At 45.0% G+C, this 25,112-nt stretch overlaps 1 protein-coding gene across 3 annotated transcripts in view; it reads left to right on the forward strand.

Annotated features, from left to right (window-relative positions):
• The window catches only part of LOC137631114 (uncharacterized), an 85,640-nt gene that overhangs the window by 32,684 nt on the left and 27,844 nt on the right, over window positions 1–25,112 (forward strand). For all 3 annotated transcript variants that reach the window (XM_068362764.1, XM_068362762.1, XM_068362763.1), the window contains exons 3-4: window positions 16,388–16,513; window positions 16,814–16,930. In XM_068362764.1, coding sequence (XP_068218865.1) covers window positions 16,388–16,513; window positions 16,814–16,930 — 243 coding nt within the window. The remainder of the gene's footprint in view (window positions 1–16,387; window positions 16,514–16,813; window positions 16,931–25,112) is intronic.

The raw sequence follows: 25,112 nt of genomic DNA on the forward strand, positions 1-25,112 counted from the left end.
TCCTATCAAAGGTGTGGAACAGGAAGAAACAGAAAGACTCCTTTTCTTTCCCCATTCCAGCAGAAGTCAAGGATCATCTGATTTGGTGGCTGGATCCAGCTTTGTTAGGAGAAGGAATCTCCCTGTACAAGAAGAACCCAGACCTAGTGTTGTTCTCAGACGCGTCGGAGTCAGGATGGAGAGCACCACTAGGAAGCAAGGAGGTCTCAGGCTCTTGGGAAAAGAGTCAGATTGGATGGCACATCAACAGGAAAGAGTTGATGGCCATTCTGTTAGGACTAAAGCCCTTCAAAGACTCAGTGTCAGGGAGGATAGTGGAGGTCAACTCGGACAACACCACGGCTCTAGCTTACATCAAGAAGCAAGGGGGAACTCACTCTCTGTCTCTGTTCGAAACAGCAAGGGAGCTCCTTCTATGGTCGAAGGAAAACAAGATAGAACTGTTAACAAGATTCGTACAGGGACAGAGAAATGTAAGAGCAGACATGCTCAGCAGGTAAGGGCAAGTTCTTCCCACAGAATGGACCCTCAACCAGCAGGTCTGTCAGAGTCTGTGGAAGTTATGGGGGAGACCTTTGATAGACCTTTTCACCTCCAACCAGAACAAGAGGATCCCCAACTACTGCTCCCTAGTCACGGACAAGGAGGCAATAGCGGTAGATGCCTTTTTGATGGATTGGACGTGGATGGACACATATGCGTTCCCCCCGTTCAAGATCATCAATCTGGTCGTCAGGAAATTCGCTCTCCTCGAATCAGGACGAATGATGCTAGTAGCTCCATTCTGGCCAACAAGAGAATGGTTCACAGAAGTGGTGGACATGTTGGTGGACTTTCCAAGAAGCCTTCCTAGAAGTCTAAAGCTTCTCAAACAGCCCCACTTCGAGAGGTATCATCAAAACCCCCTCGCCCTCAAACTGACTGCCTTCAGACTATTGAGAAGCTTGTCAGAGCGAGAGGTTTATCTGCGCAAGCTGCAAAAGCTATCGCCAGAGCGAGGAGGGTCTCTTCGCAAAGGGTCTACCAATCTAAGTGGGAAACCTTTAGAGCTTGGTGTAGGCAGCACAAAGTTTCCTCAACCACTACCTCTGTGAGTCAAATTGCAGATTTTTTATTATCCCTCAGACAGGATGCAAAACCGGCCGTATCCACGATTAAAGGGTATAGGAGTATACTCTCGGCTGTCTGAAGTTTCTATGCACCAAGAAGTTCGAACCCATCTCACAAGCTTCTCTTAGAGATGCTACAAAGAAAACCCTCTTCCTGATGGCTCTGGCCACAGCTAAAAGGGTCAGCGAGGTTCATGCTATTGAGAAACAAATGGGCTTCAATCAGAATGGAGCGACATGTGTTTTGAGGATTGACTTTCTCGCCAAGAACGAGAACCCATCAAAACCCTGGCCGAGGACTTTTGAGGTCCCTAACCTCACTAATCTAGTGGGTCAAGAACAGGAGAGGCTCCTTTGTCCAGTTAGAGCCCTTAGAGCTTATTTATCTCACACTAAGAATGTTAGAGGCGCATCTAACTCCTTATGGTGCTCAGTGAAAGATCCGCAAAAGCACCTTTCAAAGAATGCATTATCATTTTTCCTGAGGGAGACCATAAGAGAAGCTCACCTCTTGTGTGAGGAGGAGCACTTCGGCCTTTTGAAAGTAAGGGCTCACGAAGTGAGAGCTATTGCTACTTCACTGGCATATCGTAAGAATATGTCATTTAGGCAGATTATGGATGCAACGTTTTGGAGAAGCAACTCTGTGTTCGCCTCTCATTACCTCAGAGAGGTAAGAGTGGATTATGAAAGGTGTTACACCTTGGGCCCATACATAGCTATAGCTTCTGTATTAGGCAAAGGAGTTACTACCTCCCCTCAACCTTAGCTTTTGTATACCTGTGTGTGGGTCGGTGTTTTTACGGTTGTCTGAGGACGTTAACTTGTGGTACAGTACCCTCAGTCTAGATAGATAGTTTATATCTATTCTGCAAGGTTATGTGGTTAGTTTTAGTAAGGTTGCAGTTTTTAATAAAAGGGGCAAAGGTAGCTCTGAAGTCTAGTAAAGTTGTTGGTCTCACCCCGTTTGACAGACTCGATTGAGTTGTTTTCAGCATGACAGGTCCACTCCTGGCTGACATTCCTAAGGGAAAGCGACTCAAGAGGCAGGGACCTTTGAAGTCAGCTACCTTAGCAGGTAAGGAATCAAGGTGTTTTTTCTCCTACAACTTTTTGTTGTTTCCCCAAATGTGTGAATGAGCTATACTGTATATATATAACTGCCTGGTAAGTTCTATTCATAAAATGGAGTTGTTCCGTAACTGAAATACAAACCACGCTATTTAATATGGGTTATTACTTTCGCGTAGCTGAAATGACGAGCCATTAGAATTTTAACGATGGTTTACTACCCCCATCACTAGTTATCAGGGGGTAGGGAGGGGTAGCTTGCTACCCCCCCCCCCCCTCACACACCTGTGTGATGAGCTCACTTTACTTTTGGCTCGGGTGGTGAGCGGACGTGTCTGCTTTCACCCTCGCTTTTTGACAGCCATTAATGCTTTTTGTCTTTTTACTTACTTTTTCTTATACTTGTAATATATATATTAACATTCTTTATGTTTATGTATACTGTATATTTTTGTGTATAGAAATGTAGTAAGTTTTCTTTTCAGTGTTTGTGCTGTGTGGTAGTGTACGACAACGACACCGGTAGTGCTAGGCCACCACGGTTTCTCGTTTGGGGCGCGGCCTCTCCCTCTTAGTCCTTCGGTCGTTTCCTTCGGCTTTCCGTTAATTCGTCCGCCTTGGGGAATTGTCATTGCTGGACTTTCTTCATTCATCTTTTATCTTTGGTGTTCCTCCTTTCCTACGGGGAACTTGGATTCTCAGCAAAGGGAATGTGGGAGTTTAGTTTGACTACGTTCTCTCTCTCTACTCGAGGTCGTTCACCCTTTACTACTACTACGTACTATTAAGGAAATTTCTTTCCCGTTGCGGGCTGAGTTTCTTTTCCGTTTTATTTGCCTCAATTATTTTTAATGAAATCTAATTGTATTTTTAACTTTTCAGCTTCTGGGGAACACTTCCATTCGGGGGTCAGTGGTTCTTACTATTTGTGAATATTCAAAAATCAGTTACATAATTATAATTGTTATAATTCTGTTTTTTGTTAAAGTTCTCTGCCCTCCCCCTTCTCCCGTGAATTTCAGTGGGGGGAGGAGGGCGCATACTTAATTTTTAATTCTTATGTTTTCTATTCCCTCGGGGTTACTCTTCGGAGTTCCTCCCAGGGAAATTTCTGTTAAATAATTATTTAACTTTATTTTCCCAGTTAATTATGCAGGTTTTCTTCGTTTGACTGAAGTGTGCCAACGAAGCAGAGCTGTCCTGTTTATGCCTGGGGAGTCTGCTGTCGCTGCCGTCTCTCTAGGACATCGTCTTGGGCGTTATCCCTTCTCTTAGAAGTTCTCCCGTGATAGCTGTCAGCTCTTCAGTTCATCTTAGAATGATAAGGAGGTTCGCCTCCAGGGGTAGGTAACTTCCCTTTCGAGGGAGGTTCCCTTCCCAGGGGTGAGATCTTGAACTTCTCATACCTTAATTTTTCTGGTCCTTAGGTGGTTGCTCTTGGTGCTGAGCTACCGCTCTTGTAACCATGCTCAAGGGGCTGAGCGGTTGCAAGGCCGGTCCATGGAACTTCCTGTGACTATGCTCTTGGGGCTGAGCGGTCTCTTCTGTAGCTATGCTCAAGGGGCTGAGCAGCTGCAGGATCAGTCTTAACCTCTCTCGTTCGCGAGGGAGGCCACTTATAGGTCAGCTTGCTGACCCTACAGCCCTTAGGGGCACCATCACCAGTGTCTTCAAGTCTCTTCTACGAAGTGTTCACCTCTCTCGTTCGCGAGAGAGGCCACTCATAGAGACACCTCTTCGGAGGATTGTTCCTGATTAGACCAGCTTGCTGTTCAGTCACTAACACTTCGGTGTTTAGTGACAGGGAAACTTCGGTTTCTCGTTACGCTGACCCTTCGGGGTCTCGTAACTTTAGTTACGTTGATCCCTTGGGCTCTCGTAACTTTAGTCACTAACACTTCGGTGTTTAGTGACAAGGAAACTTCGGTTTCCCGTTACGCTAACCCTTCGGGGTCTCATAACATTAGTTACTCAGAACCCTTGGGCTCTCGTAACTTTAGTCACTTCAACACTTCGGTGTTTAGTGACAGGTAAACTTTGGTTTCTCGTTGCGCTGACCCTTCGGGGTCTCGCAACACAGGCTACGTTAGGCCTTTGGTCTCTCGTGCCCTTAGTCACTCTGATCCTTCGGGGTCTCGTTCTCCTAGACCTGCTGACCTGCCATCTCCGTTCCTGGCTGCTGACGTGCTGTGGGCTCCAACATCCCCGTTATCCAACGGACACCGATCCCTTTGGGGCAAAGGGGCTTTCTCACATTGTGAGTAAGTCCCTTAAGCGCCAGGTATCCCCTGCGTGCCAACGTTCTCCTGCGCGCTCGCGCGTAATTGCACGCAAGCGCTCGCCTGCTGGTCCTGCTGTTCCTGAGACTGCTATCTAGAGACATCCTGTTTCAGGCACTGCTCGCCAACGTTCCCTACGCATTAGCGCACATCGTTGAAGTTCCTGAGATAGCGCACAGGCGCTCACCAGTGGTTCAGCCTGCAGTGTCTCCAAGTCTCTTCTACGAAGGGCACCTCTCCTGTTCGCGGGAGAGGTCTCTCATAGAGACCACTCCTCGGAGTATCAAGCAGTACTTCAAATGTTGATCGTCGGCTCTGGACTCTGAAGCAGACCTGCCTTGGTCCTCTTCAGGGGATGCCCTCCCTTTTAAGGACACATCCCAGTTCCTGATCGTCCTGTCAGCTGATCCTTCAACCTAGTGCACAATCGCGCTAGCGCCGACGATCTTCTTATGCGCGCAAGCGCCGACGATCTTCTTTCGTGCGCAAGCGCAGACGATCTTCATACGTGCGTAAGCGCCGACGATCGTCAGCGCGCGGGCACCAATGGTTTTACCGCGCGCACTCGCCGATCTTCTTACGCGCGCAAGCGCCGACGATCTTCTTACGCGCGCAAGCGCCGACGATCTTCTTACGCGCAAGCGCCGACAATCTCTTCTGATCTCTTCCACGCCAACAAACTCGTACGCGCGCCTGCTGATAGCCACGCGGGCGCGTGCCAACATTCTGGTCCGCATGGGCTCTTCATTCTGATCCTGCTCGTCAATCTGATTCCTGCGCACCCTATGAAGTCTCGCCCGCGCGCGAGCATTTCAACAGCCTCTTGCGCGCGACCCCCGGGTATTTCCCATTGAGCAAGCGCCAGCGCTCTCCCTAGCGCAGTCGCTAATACCCTCCCCCGCACGAGGCTGCCGGACAACGCGCTGTAAGGTCGCTATTGCCACTTTTCTCCCCCCCCCCCCCAAGCACAGAACAGTGTGCTTGCCAGAGGGGGGAAGGTTCCAGAAAGGTCCAGGGACATGCCGTCCTTATCTTTTAAAAGGCGACTTCCCCTTCAGAGGGAGTGTCTGACAGCGCAACCGTCAGCCGGAAGCCTGGTTTGGGACTAATCAGAGTGGTAGCACAGGCTTTCAAGCTGTTCTCTCTGAATGGAGCCACAAATCCTTGGCTGCAACCACTCCCCCTAAGAGGAAAAGAGGAGTTCGGACGAGGTAACTTCTCCGAGGACGTAGCTGTCTTCGAAGCAGGTACTCTCCCCCCTCAGACTTTTCTCCTTCACCTTCGGACGAAGTTTTCCCGCCCTCAGGAGAGTCACGGGAGGTGAGACATTCCCCAATCACACCATTGAGGGAAACCCCACCTCGCGCGATAAGTTCGAATAAAGGTAGAGAAGAGCCTGCCTCCGTCGTTGTTGGAGTCCTGCATCCCTCCTGGGAGGGAGTCAAGGACTCCAAAGAAATACCGGGAGACCTCTAGCACCAAATCTTCAGGCTCAGACATTCTTCGTTATGGGAACGAACCTGTTTGAGCCTAAGGACGTGAAGCAGGCGGCTGAGAGGTGTAGAAAGTCACCGAGACTCCCTCCTATATAGGGCTTTGACATTCAAGCCCTATAAACCAGCACCTCAGCAGCCACGTCCTACCAAATCAACGGCAGCTAAGACAGTGGGGTCTAAGCCCTTTCTGGTCAAGGACAAGAAAGGCAAAAAGTTCCCCAGGGGAGGGAAGAATCCTAGAAGGGACAACCGAGGCCGCAAACGCTAGGATTGGCAGTTCCCCTGCATGTCCGCCAGTGGCGGGATACCTACAAGGTTGCGCAGACAGGTTGCAGCAACTCAGGGTCGTTTTCTGGACGATGTCTGTAAGCAGTCAGGGATATCGCGTCCTGTTCACAACATCTCTACCTCCCCTGAGGACGAATCCGGTGTCATTTAGCACCCTTGCCATGGGATCAGCAAGGGGGCGAACTCTGTGGGCAGAGGTCCAGATTAAAGAATACTTCGGTCAGCATGGAGACCGCAGACACAGTCAGTCTGGCAGTAAATCGCAAGACTTCTTGTGTTTACTGGACCTGAAGGCCGTGTTCTTCCAGATCCCAGTCCATCCGTCTTCAAGGAAGTACTTATGATTCAGCATAGACAACAAGGAGTACCAGTTCAAGGTGCCGTGTTTCGGTCTCTCCACAGCACCACAGGGTTTCACCGGACTATTCACCCTAATTTCATCATGGGCACTCAGGATCGGCTTCCGTCTCCTCCGTTATCTGGATGACTGCCTGATCTTAGCAGACGCGGAGTCATTCCCTCTTTGACACCGAGACAAACTTCTACGACTTTGCCTGGATCTAAGGATCATGGTAAGTCTCGAGAAGTCCTCTCTGCTACCCAATCAATGACTGGTTCACCTAGGCATGATTATAGACACCAATCTCCATAAAGCCTTTCCATCAGACGACAGGATAGCAAGGCTGAAAAGAGTCACAAGCCCTTTCCTCAGACGAGAAGAGCTTCCAACCCAATCGTGGTTACGTTTCCTCGGTCGCCTTTCACCTTTGGCTCATCTAGTCCTCAACGGTCGCCTCAGGATGAGGTCTCTCCAGGGGGGACTCAGGTCCGAGTGGAATTAAAGCTGCGATTCCCTGGACATCATGATCCCTATGGATCCTTCGGAACGGACGAACCCCCAGTGGTGGGTGACGGGGGCCTGTGGTCAGAATCGGAAAAGTGCCTCCATAAAAATTTGCTAGAGATGAAGGCCATTCCTCATGGCCCTTCAACAGTGCCAACAAAGACCTAGCGGATCACTCTGTGGTGTGATGAGTGACAACAACACAGTAGTGGCTTACATCAACAAGCAAGGAGGTACCTTTTCAAAGCAGCTATCCCATCTCTCAGTAGAGATACTGAGATAGACTGAAGTCCACTCGATGCCTCTATCGGCTCGCTTCATTCCAGACAAAGGGAATGTGCTGCCGACAGTCGGAGCAGAGCATCTCAGATAATGAGTACCGAGTGGTCCTTGGATCATCCAGTGGCCAACAAAGTCCTGACTTTGTGGGGTTACCCGACTGTGGATCGGTTCGCTACAGCGCTGAACTTCAAGCTCCCGCTGTATTGTCCCAAGTCCCAGATCCCAAAGCACTCTGGCAAGATGCCTTCCAACAACGGTGGGACAGCACCGACGTGAGCGCTTTTCCCCCGTTCTGTCTGATGAGGAGCGTGCTCAACAAGACCAGAATATCGGTCAATCGCTCGATGACCCTTTATAGCTACGCTATAGCATCACGCGGAATGGTTTCCGGACCTTCCGCAACTCCTAACGGGACTTCCGGGAGAACTCCCTCTGCGACACAAGCTACTCAAACAACCACATGCTAACATCTTTCACAAAGCTGTAGCTTTGCTTTGACTTCATGCCTGGAGACTATCCAGCATCTCCTCACTAAGAGAGGATTGTCGCAACAAGTTACGAACGGGATGTCTGGACACCTGCGCAGGTCATCCGCAGGGGCCTACCAGGCAAAGTGGCGTTTTTTCTGTGGTTGGAATCGTGAAGGGGTATCTCTCCACTCGATACCACTATTCCAGCAAGAGCGGAGTTCTTCTTTTATTTGCGGGAAGAATGCGCCTTTCAGTCTCGTCAATAAAAGGCTATCGCTCAGCCTTAAGTCTAGCCTTAAGGCCCAAAAGAGCGGACTTTTCTTCCTCGCTGGTACTTTCCCTACTCATACGAAGATACGATCTTACCTGCACTCAGTCGGAAGTGAGACCTCCTCCAGGGAACATGGTTTGAATTCTCAGGCCTCTTAGGAGTCCTCCCTACGATCCATTTCGCCAGGCTTCAAATTGCCACCTAACTTGGAAGGCGGTGTTCCTACTAGCTTTGGCCTCGGCCAAGCGAGTAAGTGAACTTCATGGTCTCTCGTATGACATCGCCCATGCAAGGGGATGAGGGGAGGTAACGTTCAGATTCGTCTCTGAGTTTGTGGCTAAGACACAGAATCCGGGAGTGCCGGATCCTCGATTCGACTCTTTCTGGATTTCGAGTCTTTGTTCTGTAACAGATGACCCAGACCATCTCCCACTGTGTCCAGTAAGGAGTCTGAGGTTATATCTCAAAGAACGGCTGCATTCATCCCCAAGTGCAAGCTTTGTTTGTGAGCACTGGGAGAACAAAGAGGTTGGTCACCAAGAAAACCATCTCCGCATGGATTTGTAGGGTGTTTCATCTGTCCCTGAATCCTGACCCCCCTCCGTCATGTCGCCTTAGAGCGCATGATGTCAGGGTTGTAGCTACGTCCCTGACCTTCAAGAAGAACTTCTCAGTGATGCAGGTTCTACAAGCAGGGGTGTGGAAGCGTCAGACGACCTTCACAGCCCACTACCTGCAAGACGTGACACACAGGAGGCTCGATACGTTCTCTATCGGCCCTGTGGTGGCTGCACAACAGCTGGTCTAACCTCAGGCTCTTTAATGGACAGGTAGCAGAGGGTTGAGGGCATTGTTACCCGGTCTTAGTCTGCATGAATGAAAAGATTTGTCTGGCCCTTATTCTTTTCTTCATCCTCTCCTTCCTTGGAGAAAGCAGCATCCTGGGTTCTCTGCATAGCTGACCTCAAACCACTTTGGGTAAACCATGCTTTCTTGTGTTCCTAGTATTAAGTTAATACTGTCACGTCCCCATAACCTGACGAGGTGGTATTGGGTAAGTCCTAGCCTAAAGTTTTCCATCTAAAGAGCTTCAGGTCAACTTCCTAGGACGAGTCACACATAATCCTTCACACACAGATTATGTAAACCGCAGCCCTTGCGTAGCAAGGTGCGAGCGAGGTGCAGGGACTCTTTATTGTTGAGTACTGACACACTCAGATAATGAGTCCCCGGGCAAAGCTAAAAGCCAGTATGGCGGGACTTTTCCACCCTTCCTAAGGGTTGAGTCACCCATATTAAATAGCGTGGTTTGTATTTCAGTTACGGAACAAATGACATTCGGAGATAATTTGTATTTTTCCTAACTATACAAACCTTAGCTATTTAATCAAACTTGCCCCCCAGCCCTGTCCCCCGTGAAGTCCTACCTCTAAGCAAAGTGAGCTCATCACACAGGTGTGTTTTAGGGGTGGGGGGGTTAGCAAGCTAACTAGCGATGGGGGTAGTAAACCCTCGTTAAAATTCTAATGGCTCGTCATTTCAGCTACGCGAAAGTAATAACCCATATTAAATAGCTAAGATTTGTATAGTTAGGAAAAATACAAATTATCTCCGAATTTGTCATTTTTTATGTTAAAACAAAGTTTTGTGAATACTTACCTGGCAGTTATTATATATTTTAAGGCCTACCCTCCTCCCCTCAGGAGACAGGTCGGGCAAAGATGACCTGAGGAACAGAAAACGGGAATGATTCCAAGTACCACCCTGTAAGGGTTGTTAACCACCTAACCGCACAACCACCACACGGCGGTTGCCACGATTTTTGAAAAATTCTGCCTGACGTCAGAGTCTAAGTTCTATACAGTGGAACCTCTACATCCGAACGTATCTACATCCGAATTTTCCAACATCCGAAGTAAAATTCGAGCAAATTTTTTACTCTACACCCGAATTTTATTTCGACATACGAAGTAAGCAATTTTCGTCGTACCGGTTGTATCCGAATTTTTCGACACGCGAAGTACAATTCGAACACGTTCCTACTCTACACCCGAATTTTTTTTTCGACACCCGAAGTAAACAATACTCGTATGCGTAGTCGGTGCTCATAGCGCCTGTGTTGTTTTTTATTTCCGCCAATAGAAGGCAGCACTTCAACCTCGGAGGGACCCTCAATTAGCGTGGCTTGGGTCAGTCCTCTGTTTTCGTTGGCTTTGTGTGGTTGTGCCCTGTGCGTTCTGCTATTAAAGGGATTTTGACGAAGGAAAAATCTATTTCTGGGCGAGAGACCTGTGCCGCCCAGTGAAATACTCCTAGAGCACTATTTCTAAGGAATATAACTGCTATATATTACCAGAGAAAAAAAGCATAGGAATGCCAGGTTGAACCCAGCTCGCTCACCTATATAAGGTGTCGGTATAAAATACTGGGGCGTGATAATTCACAACCAGAGGTCTCGCACTATTTAGATATCTCCTCTTCAAAATCCCCGCCACAGCGAGGTGCCGTTCAACACTACTACCACTAACCCAACCCACGCCAGTGACGTCACTCCTCATAGCACCCAAGGTTTGGGGCCCATGTTGGGAGGGAAGTCAAGGGAGGGTTCACTGGGCGGCACAGGTCTCTCGCCCAGAAATAGATTTTTCCTTCGTCAAAATCCCTTTTCTGGGCTCCGACCTGTGCCGCGCAGTGAAATAGTACCAGAGAAATGGTCCCAAAACTTGGAACAATACCTGAGGAAGTAAAATAAAATCCAAAATAACAGGTAAGAGGATAGCAAGACATAGTTGATTAAGGTTCACTATGTTCAGGAGGAATCACATTCCCTGCTGCCACTGTAGCAAATATAAGGCTTCCAGAGGTTTTAAGCAGTGGCGTTGAAATACTGTTGGAGACTTCCGGCCTATATATTTAGTAAGTCCAGTGAAGTTCATAGTAATTAACTGAGGTAGCTACAGCTCATATATCATGGACGTGAGGGAGTGATGTGGGAATGATTCTAGGTAGCCCGTTAATGAAATGCAGAATCTTCTGTCTGAGTCCTTTCAGGATGATGGTTCGCCACCTTTTAAGGTCTTGACGAAGTCATTACTTCAAACCTTACTGTCTGATTCCTACGACTTCTTTGCGGCCAGACGTCGTTGCTGTAGGCATGTCTTGTCTGAGGCCACTATCAGACATGAGCCTAACAAGCTCATTAAAGCCCCAGTCTGGAGCTGCTAGGGTCAATCAGAGCCTCAAGGTTCGATGGGCTTAGTCCCCAAGCACAAGTTCGAACCGGCCAGCAACCAATCTCGAGGTAGAAAGAGTCCGAGATCTTTCCATTCCTTCCAAACCGGCAGTCCCAACAGGTGGTTCAAACCATCCCGGTGGCACAAGGGAGTCAACCTTTCACTTCGAAGGGTCAACCCCAACAGCAATACGTGCTGGTTCCTCAGTCCCAAGTAGCAACTACCTCCTATGCTACTTCCCCAGCCCTTAGGCCCACCTTTGAAACTCAGGGTGCTTTCCAGGGTTACCAGCGCCCCAGAGGCGCTAGCTCGAGAGGAACTTTTCGCAACAGCTACTCTCGAGGCCGAGGAGGTAAATCCGCAGCAAATCATTGGGAGTTCTCAGGTAGGGGTAGGACTTTACATCTTCCGGAACCGTTGAACGTTCAACATTTGGGCTTTCAGTATAATTTCCAAAGGTCTGGGGTGGAGTTGGATAGAATGGCCCCCTCCACCAACCAGTTTTCATCAACATCCAACGGAAGAGCTAGTCTTATATGGAAACGATTTATTGCAAAAGGAAGCAATAAAGAAAGTAAATCGTTTGTAATTTCAGGATCACTTGTTCAGCGGGCCAAAGAAAGACTCAGAATAGCGAAGAGTAATCCTAGACCTGTCGCTTCTGAATTCTTACATTTAATGCGACAAGTTTCACATGCTGACCATCTCTCAGGTGCGGACCTTGCTTCTCTGTGGGGCCGTCACCTCCCCTATGGATCTTGCAGACGTTTTCTATCATGTTCCGAAAGCAAGGCATTTTCGTCCGTTTCTAGGGTTCAACTAGGCAAACTGCCTCACAGCAACTACAGAGTGATAATCTCTTACAACAGTTTTGGTTCCAAATCAACTTCGAGAAATCTCGTTTGGTCCCGAGGACAAGTTTCATGGTTAGGATGCAATGGGTTCTATGCTCCCACACTCTGTCTCCCAACAGCCAAGAGGAACGATATAGCAAAACACAATACGTTTTCTCAAAGACAAATTGTCTTCCAGAAGAAATCAAGAGAGAATCCTGGGTGCCCTCCAGTTTGCCTCAGTAACAGATATACTACTGAAGGCGAGACTGAAAGATATAAGCCGAGTATGGTGCTCCAGGAAAACGAGTAATATCGAGACAAAGGGCTCGACTCCAACCAATTCTGAAGAATAGACTTCAACCATGGACAAAGGTCAAAATCTGGCAAATCCGTTTCCTTACAATATCCACCCCCAAGCTCGTCATTTACACAGACGCCTCCCTAACAGGCGGGGGGGGGGGGGGGGGATACTCTCAGTACACGAAAGTCCTGGGACTATGGTCGACAATATTCCGCCAACTTCATATCAATGTTTTAGAGGCCATGGCGGTATTTTTGACCTTAAGCAACCGGCTCCAGCCAAAAACCAACATATCAGGTTTCTTCTAGATAGATAGTGGCGGACGCACTTTCGAGGACAACTCCGCTGGAGTCGGAGTGGTCACTAGACCCAATGTCCTTCAGTTGGATTCTTTCTCAGGTTCCGGATCTCCAGATAGATCTGTTTGCAACAAAGTCCAACTACAACTGGAGTGCTACGTAGCTCCCAGCCCGGATCCTCGGGCTTACGCCACAGACGCACTATCATTAGTCTGGAACACTTGGGAGAGAATTTACCTATTCCCACCAATAAATCTGTCGATGAAAGTGTTAGACAAGTTCAGGACTTTCAAAGGCCAAGTTGCTCTAGTAGTCCCCATCTGGCCCAAGCACAACGGGTTTCCCCTTCTGGTGGAACTGGGTCTCCACCTCGACAGATCCCCAATCCAATACTAACACAAGCAGTACAACTCGCTGTGTGTTAGCTTCCTCAAATTCAGAATGCCCTACCTTTCTGGACTTTATGAAATTTGCAGCTCAAGAGGTGCAGATATTGATCCTCAAATACGTTATTTTTAGAATCAGATAAGAGGGGATCCACCCTTCGACAGTATGATTCGGCTGTTATGAAACTTGCCAGTTTTTAAGGGACTCAAAGGTTGAGACGATGACTATGAATCTGACAGTAACCTTCTTCAGAATTTTATTTGAATCAGACTTAGCGACTTGTACTATTACCACAAATTAAGTCAGCCTTGAAGGTTTTACAATTGGCTTTAATATTGCCCTTACAGATTCATACTTCTCATCCATCCCGAGAACCTGCGCCAGATTGAAACCATCAACTCACCCTAGCTCAGTTTCCTGGTTTCTGAATGACGTACTTAAGTTGGCTTCAGACACTCTTAACGAGACTTGCCATTATATTCCATTGGTTAGGAAATCCTTGTTCTTAATGAACCTGACTTCTGGCGCCAGAATATCAGAACTTTCAGCCTTGTCTAGAGATCCAGGTCATATTGAATTTCTCTCGTCAGGGGAAGTACTCCTTTCCCCTGACAAAAGATTTTTAGCGAAAATGAGGACCCCCAGGACAGACGGTTCCCCTGGAAGATTGTCCCACTTCCGCAGGACCCAGTGGTTGTGCCCTGTGCGTTCTGCTATTAATTGTGTTTTAATCGTGATTTTTTACGTTCATCCTTTTACGGTATTTTACGAAAATCATGGGCCCTAAAAGGCTTAGTTTCGCAAGTGGTAGTGGTAGTGGTGAGAAAAGGAATAAGGGAATGCTTTTTTTAGAAGTAAAGCAAGGAATTATTGAAAAGCATGAGCGTGGCGTCCGTATGAGTGAACTTGCAATAAGTTCCGCGCAAATAAAAGAGGTGTTAGGAAAATATCAAGACGTGGTCGACTTCATCGACAAATACCATCCAAAGAAATTGCAGGTTTGTCGTGTAGTTGCGCAGTTTGATGATGTTTCCCTAACTTATTTTCGAAACATTCTGAAAAGCTGTACCAAGCAACTTTCTAACGATGGCTTCTTTAAAAAAACTACGAAGCGAACTCGTGATGAAGAGGAAGGAAGTGGTTCAAAGAAAACAGCAAAGAGTGAAGAGAAAAAAATTCAATTAATTTTAAGTGTAGAGAGTGAAAGTGATTAAAATTAATCATCAAAAAGAAAAAAAGAAAATGTAAAAAAAATATAAATTATAAAAAAAAAAATAAGCTAAGTTATGTTAAAGTTCACTTAGTGTAAGTTAGAATAAGTTACGGTAGTGTACGTTTATCGTAGTTAACCTCTCTACCCTTCGCCGCCCGTCCGTCTCCTCTCTGCGTAGCAAGACTAACAACACCTGCGCTGGAGTTTCTAAGGTAAAGTGACGCTAAAAACCCGTTTCTTATTTATCATTTTTTGCTAATTCTTCTTATTTACATGTCTATTCTTCTTTATTTACATGTCTATTATCTAATTTAGTGTTCATTATTCTCATGGGAAAATTATGTGTAGTAGTTTATTAAGAAGTTATCATAGGTTTTTGGGCTCAACCACGGATTAATCCTATTTCAATGTACAGTATTCTTATGGGAAAATTCGTTTCGACATCCGAACATTTTCTACATCCGAAGTTGGTTCTAGAACGGATTAAATTCGTATGTAGAGGTTCCACTGTATATATAACTGCCAGGTAAGTATTCACAAAACTTTGTTTTATCATAAAAACTCCATTTTGTTTTGAAAACATGTTCACTTTCTTTCAAGAAAATATTACAATTAATCAACGATCAAAATTCTTTCTGCAATAATGTTGCGATTTGTCGCACATACATTATTCGCGCAACTTTTCTAATCCGTGGCCACGAAAATTTGTTCTCAAAAACCTGACAGACTTGATAGGCCAGGAAGAAGAAGAACGACTCTTATGTCCTGTGCGGGCATTAAGATATCTCCGCAGAACAGAGTGTTCTGAGAGAGTTGATTGTAGAAGCACATTCTCTAACTAACAACGCAGTGTTTCCTTCATTGAGAGTGAAAGCGCACGAAGTGCTAGCGGTAGCGACTTCTCCCGCTTTTCGACACAACTAGTCGCTATCCGCTATCCTACAAAGTACCCTATGGGAGGTCTAAATATGTGTTTGCTACGCATTATTTGAAAGAAATCGAAACAATGTTTGAAGATTGTAAGTTTTTCGGTCTGCGTTCGGTAGCTGGCATGGTGTTGGGAGGAACAACATAGGGGGTTGCTCCCTCTGTTAGCCTATGTTTCACCTTGTACCAAGGTTGGCGATTTAAAGGGAAGTCTAGGAGTACAATGTACCTGGAGTACTCACCAATCATTTTATTGTAAGTTTTGGTGGGTAAAGGTTTTTATTTCGATGTAGGTGACAGTTTTCTCATGTTGGTTATTTCTGGTCTTATCCCAGGGCAAGGGCGATATTTTCTTGTATCTTCGTTCAGTCAGCGGTGAACACCATGACTACGAGGATCTTCCACTCCATGTAGGCACCCATTGGCCATATTCCAAGCCTTCTACTATGTAAGATGAGCACCGACCAGAGGCAGTATTCTCCTGCAGTAGCTCTCTTACAAGATAAGGTACAGCAGGCACTAACAGTGCTTTTGGGTATACTTTTATTTTCAAGAATTGTATACGATTGTTGAAGTAAAACTTACATCCACAGCCCCCCATCCTTGCAATGGGTAATCAGCTATATGATTGTTCGGTAAGACACTGCAATAAAAATGGATTTTCATTATAAAATGAAATTTTATTGCATACTTACCGAACAGTTATTAATTAAAGCCCTCCCTCCTCCCCACTAGTGGATGGCTGGGCAGAACGAATTGATGTTACCTGGACAGTTGTACCTGTAGTTCCCTCAAGTGGAGGGAGATGACGTCACCTACATCAGCGATGGCGGCGCCACCGCGGTAGTTTTGAATCTATAGTCTGCCATTCGTAGGGAGCCTACAGCTATATAATTGTTCGGTAAGTATGCAATAAAATTTCATTTTATAATGAAAATCCATTTTTTTAGTTATGCAGTAGTAATTAACATTTAACAAGCTTTGAGTTAGAAGCAAAATGAACATCAGGTAAGTACAGGTATGTATAGAAATAATTTTGATATCAGAATTTCCTTTTTAATATTTTTTTTTCTTATTATAGGAAGAGCTCGAAGGAAAAATGACTTGCGATCAGCGCCATCTTGAAAGCCTTGGTTTTATTGAGGAACCCATTCTCTACCCTCATCATTCATGGGATAATCTTAGTACACCAGTAATAGCATCTGCAGTAAGTAATATCCTCATCATCGCTCTAGGATACTGTACAATTGCTAGCATGGAATAAACATCTTTCCTTGTGTCATCAGTCTTACAATAGCGTGCTGTATGATTGTTAATTTAATGCTGTTAGCCAGCATAATAAGAGTTAAATATTAAATTCAGAGATGACTACATCATAATGATGATGATATTGATGGTAATAATAATGATAATGATAGTCATCCAGTCCTGATATGAAAGAATACCTGAACTTGTGTAATTTTTCTTTTGTTAACATACTTGAGAGAATTTCATTTTTTTTTGGCAGGTAGCTAGTGGAGAAGTATGGCAGGTGGAGGGACTTTTATCTGTTGCCCAACAGATGTCTTCTAACCTGACGGTGGTTGTATATAGCCTCGATTTATCCTCTGCAGAAAATGAACAGGTGTGGTTTACTGGTATGATTTAAAAGTTGAATACACTCAAAAAAAGAATCTTTCTCTTCATTAATGTCTAGTGTAAGGAAGTATTTTATGAATTACTGAATATTTAATGCATACTGAAAATTTCTTATCTACGTTCATAATGTTTGCAGACAATGAAAAAAAAAAACATTCTTTAAAGATAAGGTCAAATCAAGTCATTTTTTTTTTTCTCCTTGTGTAAATCTTATAAATGCTCTTCAAACCCTTAAATTATATGCAGACTGCTGGCCTCATTGTCAGTGGTCGAGAGGGAATACAGTAATTTTATTTGTATTTTGCTTGAACAATTACTTTTAAGGCAATTCACTTTATCCACTGACTAACTGGCCATCCTGATTAATTGTGGTCATCGTGCCTATCTGTTACTGATGGAATTCACATTTATTGATGGTTTTAGTGATTTTTGCAAAATAAAACAAAAAGTAGAATCAAGAAGCAGATAGTGAGAAGACTAGGAAAGAAATGCTAGGATAGGATAGGATATAGGAGTGATCACTGGTTAAAAATGAGATTATGAGAAATAAAATGCCCCTTTCTCTAAAAATGAATGTATTTAATCAAATAGTCCTACCATTATTAACTTATCCATCAGAAACTTGGAGCCATGCTAATGGCTTAGAATATAGCTAGTTACAACTCAAAGAGCTTTGTAAAGAATAATGGTGGGATTACCACTAAGAGAGAGAGAAAAATAACAACATGGATACAAGAGCAAACTGAAGTAGATGATATTCTACAACTTGTAAGAAAAAGAAATGGACATGGGCGGGACATATGAGAACGACAGATAATAGATGTACCTTAAGAGTAACAGGATGAATTAGGGTTACTGTGAATTCAAGTTGGTGATTAAGAATTATGTAGAGTTCTACCATCCATACCACAGTTCTGAACATACACAGTATGTGAATCCATCTCATAAGAACAAATTTATTGACTGCTTAGCTACTTCAATATGCAATGCCATAGGCCCTATAGGTAAAGGTAAAGGGATGTCCAAAGCATATATCAGGGTTACAAATAGTATAAGGAACTACAGTAAATGCAAACCCGATAAACCAAGAGATCACTAGTAAGCGACATAATGGCCACAGCGAACTCCCGAAAGGGAACAAACAAAAGACCAAACACGATTAAGAATAAAAAGTGTCGCTACCTAGAAAGCCCAAACAGACAAATATAATACTGTACTCAACTTGGAAGCAGGGATCTCTAAAACGTCGAACATCTTCCGAAAAAACACAAAGCACACGAGCAAAACAAAACACGTCTGACCAACGCAAGTGCTGAAGAGGAATGAGGATGGGGGGTTGGGGAGATGTAGGGGTAGAGAGAGGGTATGTTGATGAAGGAGAGGTCTAATTGGTGAGGGATCTATGGTCGTGGTTCAATCATGCCCCAGTTTTCTATACCGACACTCGAGTGAGCGAGCTAGGTTTATTCCTGGTATTCCATGCATCTCTTTTTCTCTGGTATATTCAGCAATAACTATGCCTTAGAAATGGTGCTTGAGGAGCATTTCACGGAGCGACACAGGTCGAGCCCAGAAATAATCCTTTGTTAAAATAGATAATTTACGAAGTATTATTATTATTATTATTATTATTATTATTATTATTATTAAAAAATGCTAAGCTACAACCCTAGTTGGAAAAGCAGGATGTTATAAGCCCAGTGGCCCCAACAGGGAAAATAGCCCAGTGAGGAAAGAAAACAAGGACAAATAAAATATTTTAAGAATGGTAACAATATTGAAATAAATATTTCTTATATAAACAATAAAAACTTCAACAAAACAAGAGGAAGAGAAACCAGATAGAACAGTGTGCCTGAGTGTACCCTCAAGCAAGAGAACTCTAAACCAAGACAGTGGAAGACCATGATACAGAGGCTATAGCACTACCCAAGACTAGAGAACAATGGTTTGATTTTGGAGTGTCCTCCTAGAAGAGCTGCTTATCATAGCTAGAGAGTCTCTTCTACCCTTACCAAGAGGAAAGTGGCCAGTGAACAAATAAATTGCCGTAGGTAACCCGTTGGGTGAAGAAGAATTTGTTAGTAATCTCAGTGTGGTCAGGTTTATGAGGACAGAGGAGAATCTGTAAGGAATAGGCCAGACTATTCGGTGTCTGTTTAGGCAAGGGGAAAGAACCGTAACCAGAAAGAAAGATCCAATGTGGTACTTTCTGGGCAGTCAAAGCCCCCTAACTCTCTAGCGGTAGTAAGACGTTAATTACCTAATGTCAATAAGAAAATTTTATTCCTTATCAAAGTTAATTTTCTAATGCATTTGTTGTCTTAAAATTTAGTTAATTTATTGATTGCCACAATAACCAAGTGAAATTCCATTATATAATGATTATTGACTAAAATCTAGTAGTTAAATGTAATCACTTTTACTTAAAAAAGGCTGGTACAGTAGTTAAATATATCACATCCTTCCATACGAACATTATCAGATTTTTTTGAATTGTGGAGAGAACCCCAAACAACATACCAGAAGTCATAGTATTTCAAGAGTAATTTTTTAAAAATATTATTTTAATGTTTATTTTTAATTTTGTTATCATTACTTAACACATCTTAATAAATTTTAAAAACCTCAAGAATTCTGTAACCTGCTCTGTTTGTATTTGACATCAAATAGGGATTTCATAGACTCGAGTACAATATTGTACTCCTATATGTAATGTAAAGAGTTAAACAGGAATGTGTAAATTGTGTACATTATTTGTATGTTGACTGCAATAGTTAAGTATAGTTTGCCATAGGAGAAGCACTTACTAATCTTCTGATTATAGTTTTGTTCCATTCAGAAAAGCTGAGATAAAAAAACTTTTTTATGATACTGTATTTTAGGTGAATTTAGGAAGATAAAATATGTTTGCTTTAATATTTTTTTTTTCTTTTGATTGATTATCTTGTACATTATTTTTCAATATTAAACTTACCCGATAATCATGTAGCTGTCAACTCCGTTGCCCGACAGAATTCTATGGAGGGATACGCCAGCTATCACAATACTAGAAGGGGGTGTACTTACCAGCGCCACCTGTGGCCAGGTACTCAAGTACTTCTTGTTGACACCTCCTCAATTATTCCTCTGTCGTGCTTCCGGCAAGACGTTCTGGGATACGCTTATGTTCTTGGAGTATTTTCACGACTTTGGTGAAGTATTTCTCTTTGATTTCGGCTGTCGCTTTACTGGAAACTTCTATTTTAGCTTAGTTAGCTTTTGGAATTAATTTGATTATTTATGGTGACGAAGAGAGTATGAACTCTCTCTCACCTTTAAATGGCCGACCCTTCCCTTAGACGGAAGTGTTGGTGTCTAAGAGAGTATAGACTCTCTTTCTTAATTTTGCTTAACAAAAGTTATAGATTTATTTTATATCTCTCCGCCTCTTATAGGCCTCTTCGATTAACTTCCTTTTATTATAAACTTATTAAAATTAATTTTTATATTTGTTTATATTCGACCTTCCTAATAGTAGGCGGTCTTTTCTTGGTACCGAAGTTAATTAACATTGAGCCCGTCATTTCGGTTTTACCTGTTAACATATTATGCTATTTCCGCCACAGAGTTTGAAAGAATTTCTTTGATAGTCTCGTACTGTTTTCAAAGTTGAACTAACGTTTTGTTTTGTCTCTGCAGTTGTTGACGTTCAGAACGTTCAACTTGCACTCTATCGTTACGATAGAGAAAGAATGTTCACGGTTTCACGTTGCAGTAAGAGTAACCGTGTCTAGCGTTTTGTTCATTCTTTCTTAACTTAATGGTTTTGATCCTAATAAAGGAACTTTTCATTTTGGGAAATATTTCAGTTTTTTCCTTTAACAATAATATGTTTTAACGATATATATGATTGGGCTCTTCTCTCAGGTTCTAAGTCAAGAGAGAGAGAGAGAGAGAGAGAGATAGAGACGGAGGGAGATAGAGGAGGATAAACGTTTCATTCAAGCCTGCCAGGCGTACGAGTAACGTCGTTATCGTTTTTGCTCTTCTCCCTAGTCTCTTTAGGGGAAGAAAGTAAACGTTTCTAGAGTGATCTAGTGTTTAGTCTCTTTCCAGCCACTGAATTATCTTTCATTAGATTTTTCTGTTACATTGTAATTCTGTTTTCGCAATTACTAACTTTTGAGAAAGGATAGAATTGCGTGTTTCAGGTACAAACCACTTAAAGTTTCGAGTTCAGTGAAATAAGTGCAAACAGAAAATCAAAGTGATAAGTGATTAGCGCAAAGTGTGTCAGTGTTGTGCGTGAGGGTACTTCTGTGCGCGCCAGTCGTCCTCCCAGTCCGGGACCTCTTGCAAGCTCCCAAGCCCAGGGGAGAAGCAATGTCGAAGGGCAGAAGGGTTCAGCAGGCCTTGATCGGCGCACAGAAGTATCCTCGGTGGTTGTGGGCGTGTCTTACCGAGACCGTCACTCCCACCCGCAGACGATTGAGCCCTTATTTTGCTCGTCTGCAGAAGAATTTAGGGGAGAAAACGCTGGTCTCAGGTCTCAAGACCTCTTAAACGTAAAGTCCAGACCTATGCCAGACGTACGAAGTTAGAGTTCAACAACCCGGATGCAGTCATTGGGTTAGCTCTGACTCTCCTCAGTCATCAGTTGTATGCACTCCGCCTAAGAGGAGTAAGGTTCTGCCACAACAGAGCTCGACTGTTAAGGCTTTACCTCAGCCTACTGTAGTTTCTGCCGACCCCAAGTGGACTCTACTACAGTCCATGCAAGCACAGCTTTCGGACTTGATGCGTGAGTGTCGGGCTGAGAGTGTTGCGCCTCCGCCTCCGCCTACACTCCCTCCGCCTGCGCTCGCTCCGCCTGATCGCAGTACCACCTGCCAGGCGTACGATGTTGAGCCACGTTCTGAGTTTGCTGTTCCCAGTGGTGTTCAGCCTCCGCCTTCCTTAAGGCAACCTTTACAATGGGATCAGGAGGATTATACCTCTCTTCCTCCGCCTCCACTTGCTGCTCCACCAGTGGTGCAACTCTCGGTTGAGGTACAACAATCTCTCCCGTCCATGAGTCAGTCTCCTCAGCTCTCGCTGCAGCGAGCTCAACCCTCCACAAGGCAAGCACCACTACACCTTGGCCTTGCGCCTCAGGAGCCTCAGCTTGCGAGACATTTACCTTGTTCTGCGCAGCCTCAACCTCATCGCGCTCCGCTCACACCACAGGAACAGGAACTTGCTACTCCGCTTCCGCCAACCGCTCAGCAAGCGCAACCATTGGGTTCAACCACTCATGCCAGGAGTCAGCCTCCTCCACCCATGCGCCTACCTTCTGCTACTTCCTTTGATCAGCCTTTGCAGACTGAGCCTCAGGTGTTCCCTCAACAGAGTCTTGAAGAGGAAACCACAACTATTGTTGTTCCAGCTCGTTCTGACTCTGCTGTTCAGCATACCTTACCTCCATTTTCAAACCTTATGATAATGGAGGTTATTTGTATTACTTATAAAAATATATTTGTATTCCTGGCAATATATTTTTAACAATATCGCAAAATATGGCAAAAATATGAATCTTGAGTTATGAATGTAAGGTATATATTATGTTGATATTAAAACCCCATGCAAGCATGCATAAAGCACTCTAGCACTGGTCATGGAATTTCTGAGAAATGTTAAACGCCATGCACACGCTCTGCTTACCTTACATGCTCTGCTTACAGCATGCTCTGCATACTACATGCTCTGCATACAGCATGCTCTGCATTCAGCATGCTCTGCATACAACATGCTCTACATACAGCATGCTCTGCATACAACATGCTCTGCATACAGCATGCTCTGCATTCAGCATGCTCTGCATACAACATGCTCTGCATACAGCATGCTCTGCATTCAGCATGCTCTGCATACAACATGCTCTACATACAGCATGCTCTGCATACAGCATACTCTGCATACAACATGCTCTGCATACCTTACCGCATGCTTCTCAGTCACACATCTTTGGTTGTTGCCAACTCACTAGACTGTCAAGCAGTTTCATAACGTTGCCTTCTAGTCTGCTGCTTTTGCACCAGTGAACCCTCACTGAGAGAACTTAGCTTTTCTAGGATATGGTCCCTGTAGATGAGAAAGTTCTTTTCTCCCTCCTTCTGATATTCTCTTGAGGACTCTGTCATTTGGAGGGAGCCTTTAGCTGCATAGCCTCCTATGGACTTTTATTTAAGCATAACATGCTTCCAGGGAAGGTAATGGTTCCACTTCAGTCGCTAATCCCGTCTGTTACCACACCTGCTCCCATAGACCTTGAGCTGTGTTACAAGACATGCAGTCCAAGCTTAGTCCTTGTTAGAGGATTTTTTTGTTTACGGAGTCAATGTGTCACGGGGAAGACGTTCAACAACCAACAGAAGTGACTTGTTGTGACGCAGTGCGGCAACCTCAGCAACCCGATAAGGAGTTTGTCTGTACGACCCAGACAGTCTAGACAGATTCGGGTTGTCACTGTACTTCCTCGCTTGCCCATGTTGACAGTTCACAGACTGTGCAGCAGTACCATGATCTTGTGTCCGGCTCCGTCAGACGACTGGCTTTTAAGAGCTCCCACAAGTCGTCGCTGTCTGGAGATTTTCAAATGGACTATGGATCTGACCAAGGAACTGGGCCTCCTGGTCAATTTTGAGGAGTCTCAGCTCGTCCCATCCCAGACCATTGTCTCCTTGGGTATGGATCTTCAGAGTCGAGCTTTTCGGACTTTTCCGTCGGCCCCAAGGATCTTCCAAGCCCTAGAATGCATCCAGAGCATGCTGAGAAGGAACCGATGCTCAGTCAGGTAGTGGATGAGTCTAACAGGGACACTTTCATCGCTGGCCCTGTTCATCGTGTTAGGGAGACTCCACCTCCCCCCCCTTCAGTATCATCTAGCTGCTCTCTGGATAAAGGACATGACGCTAGAGACGGTCTCAGTTCCTGTTTCCGAAGAGAGGAGGTCTTCTCTCGCGTGGTGTAAGAACAGCTTTCTTCTCAAGGAAGTTTACCTTTGGCTGTTCAGAAACACGACCGCCGTCTCCTCTCGGACGCATCAGACACGGGCTGGGGTGCGACTTTGGACGGACAAGAATGCTCGGGAACATGGAATCAGGAGCAAAGGACACTTCACATCAATTGCAAGGAGTTGTTGGCGGTTATTCTGGCCTTGATAAACTTCAAGTCCCTCCAGCTTAACAAAGTGGTGGAGGTGGACTCTGACAACACCACAGCCCTGGCTTACATCTTCAAGCAGGGAGGGACTCTTTCGTGGAAGTTGTTCTAGATCGCAAGGGACCTACTCATCTGGTCTAAAGATCGAAAGCTTACTGGTAACGAGGTTCATTCAGGGCGGTATGAATGTCATGGCAGATCACCTCAGACGGAAGGGTCAGGTCATCCCCACAGAGTGGACCCTTCTCAAGAATGTTTGCAGCAGACTTTGGGCCCTGTGGGGTCAGCCAACCATAGATCTGTTCACTACCTCGATTACCTAGAGACTCCTGTTGTATTGTTCTCCGATTCCAGACCCAGCAGCAGTTCACGTGGATGCTTTTCTGCTGGATTGGTTCCATCTCGACCTGTATGCATTCCCGCCGTTCAAGATTGTCAACAGGGTACTTCAGAAGTTCTCCTCTCACAAAGGGACACGGCTGACGTTTGTTGGCTCCGCTCTGGCCCGCGAGAGAATGGTTCTTAGAGGTACTGCAATGGCTGGTCGACATTCCCAGGACTCTTCCTCTAAGAGTGAACCTTCTAAGTCTACCTCACGTAAAGAAGGTACACCCAATCCTCCACGCTCTTCGTCTGACTGCCTTCAGACTTTCGAAAGACTCTCAAGAGCTAGGGGCTTTTCGAAGGAGGCAGCCAGAGCGATTGCCAAAGCAAGGAGAACATCCACTCTCAGAATCTATCAGTCTATAGGGGAAGTCTTCCGTAGCTGGTACAAGACCAATGCAGTTTCCTCAACCAGTACCACTGTAACCCAGATTGCTGACTTCCTGTTATATCTAAGGAAAGTAAGATCCCTTTCAGCTCCTACGATCAAGGGTTACAGAAGTATGTTGGCAGCGGTTTTCCGCCACAGAGGCTTGGATCTTTCCACCAACAAAGATCTACAGGACCTCCCTAGGTCTTTTGAGACCTCAAAGGAACGTCGG

The sequence above is a fragment of the Palaemon carinicauda genome, chromosome 39 (genome assembly GCF_036898095.1).
Source record: "Palaemon carinicauda isolate YSFRI2023 chromosome 39, ASM3689809v2, whole genome shotgun sequence".
Taxonomy (NCBI): Eukaryota; Metazoa; Arthropoda; class Malacostraca; order Decapoda; family Palaemonidae; genus Palaemon; species Palaemon carinicauda.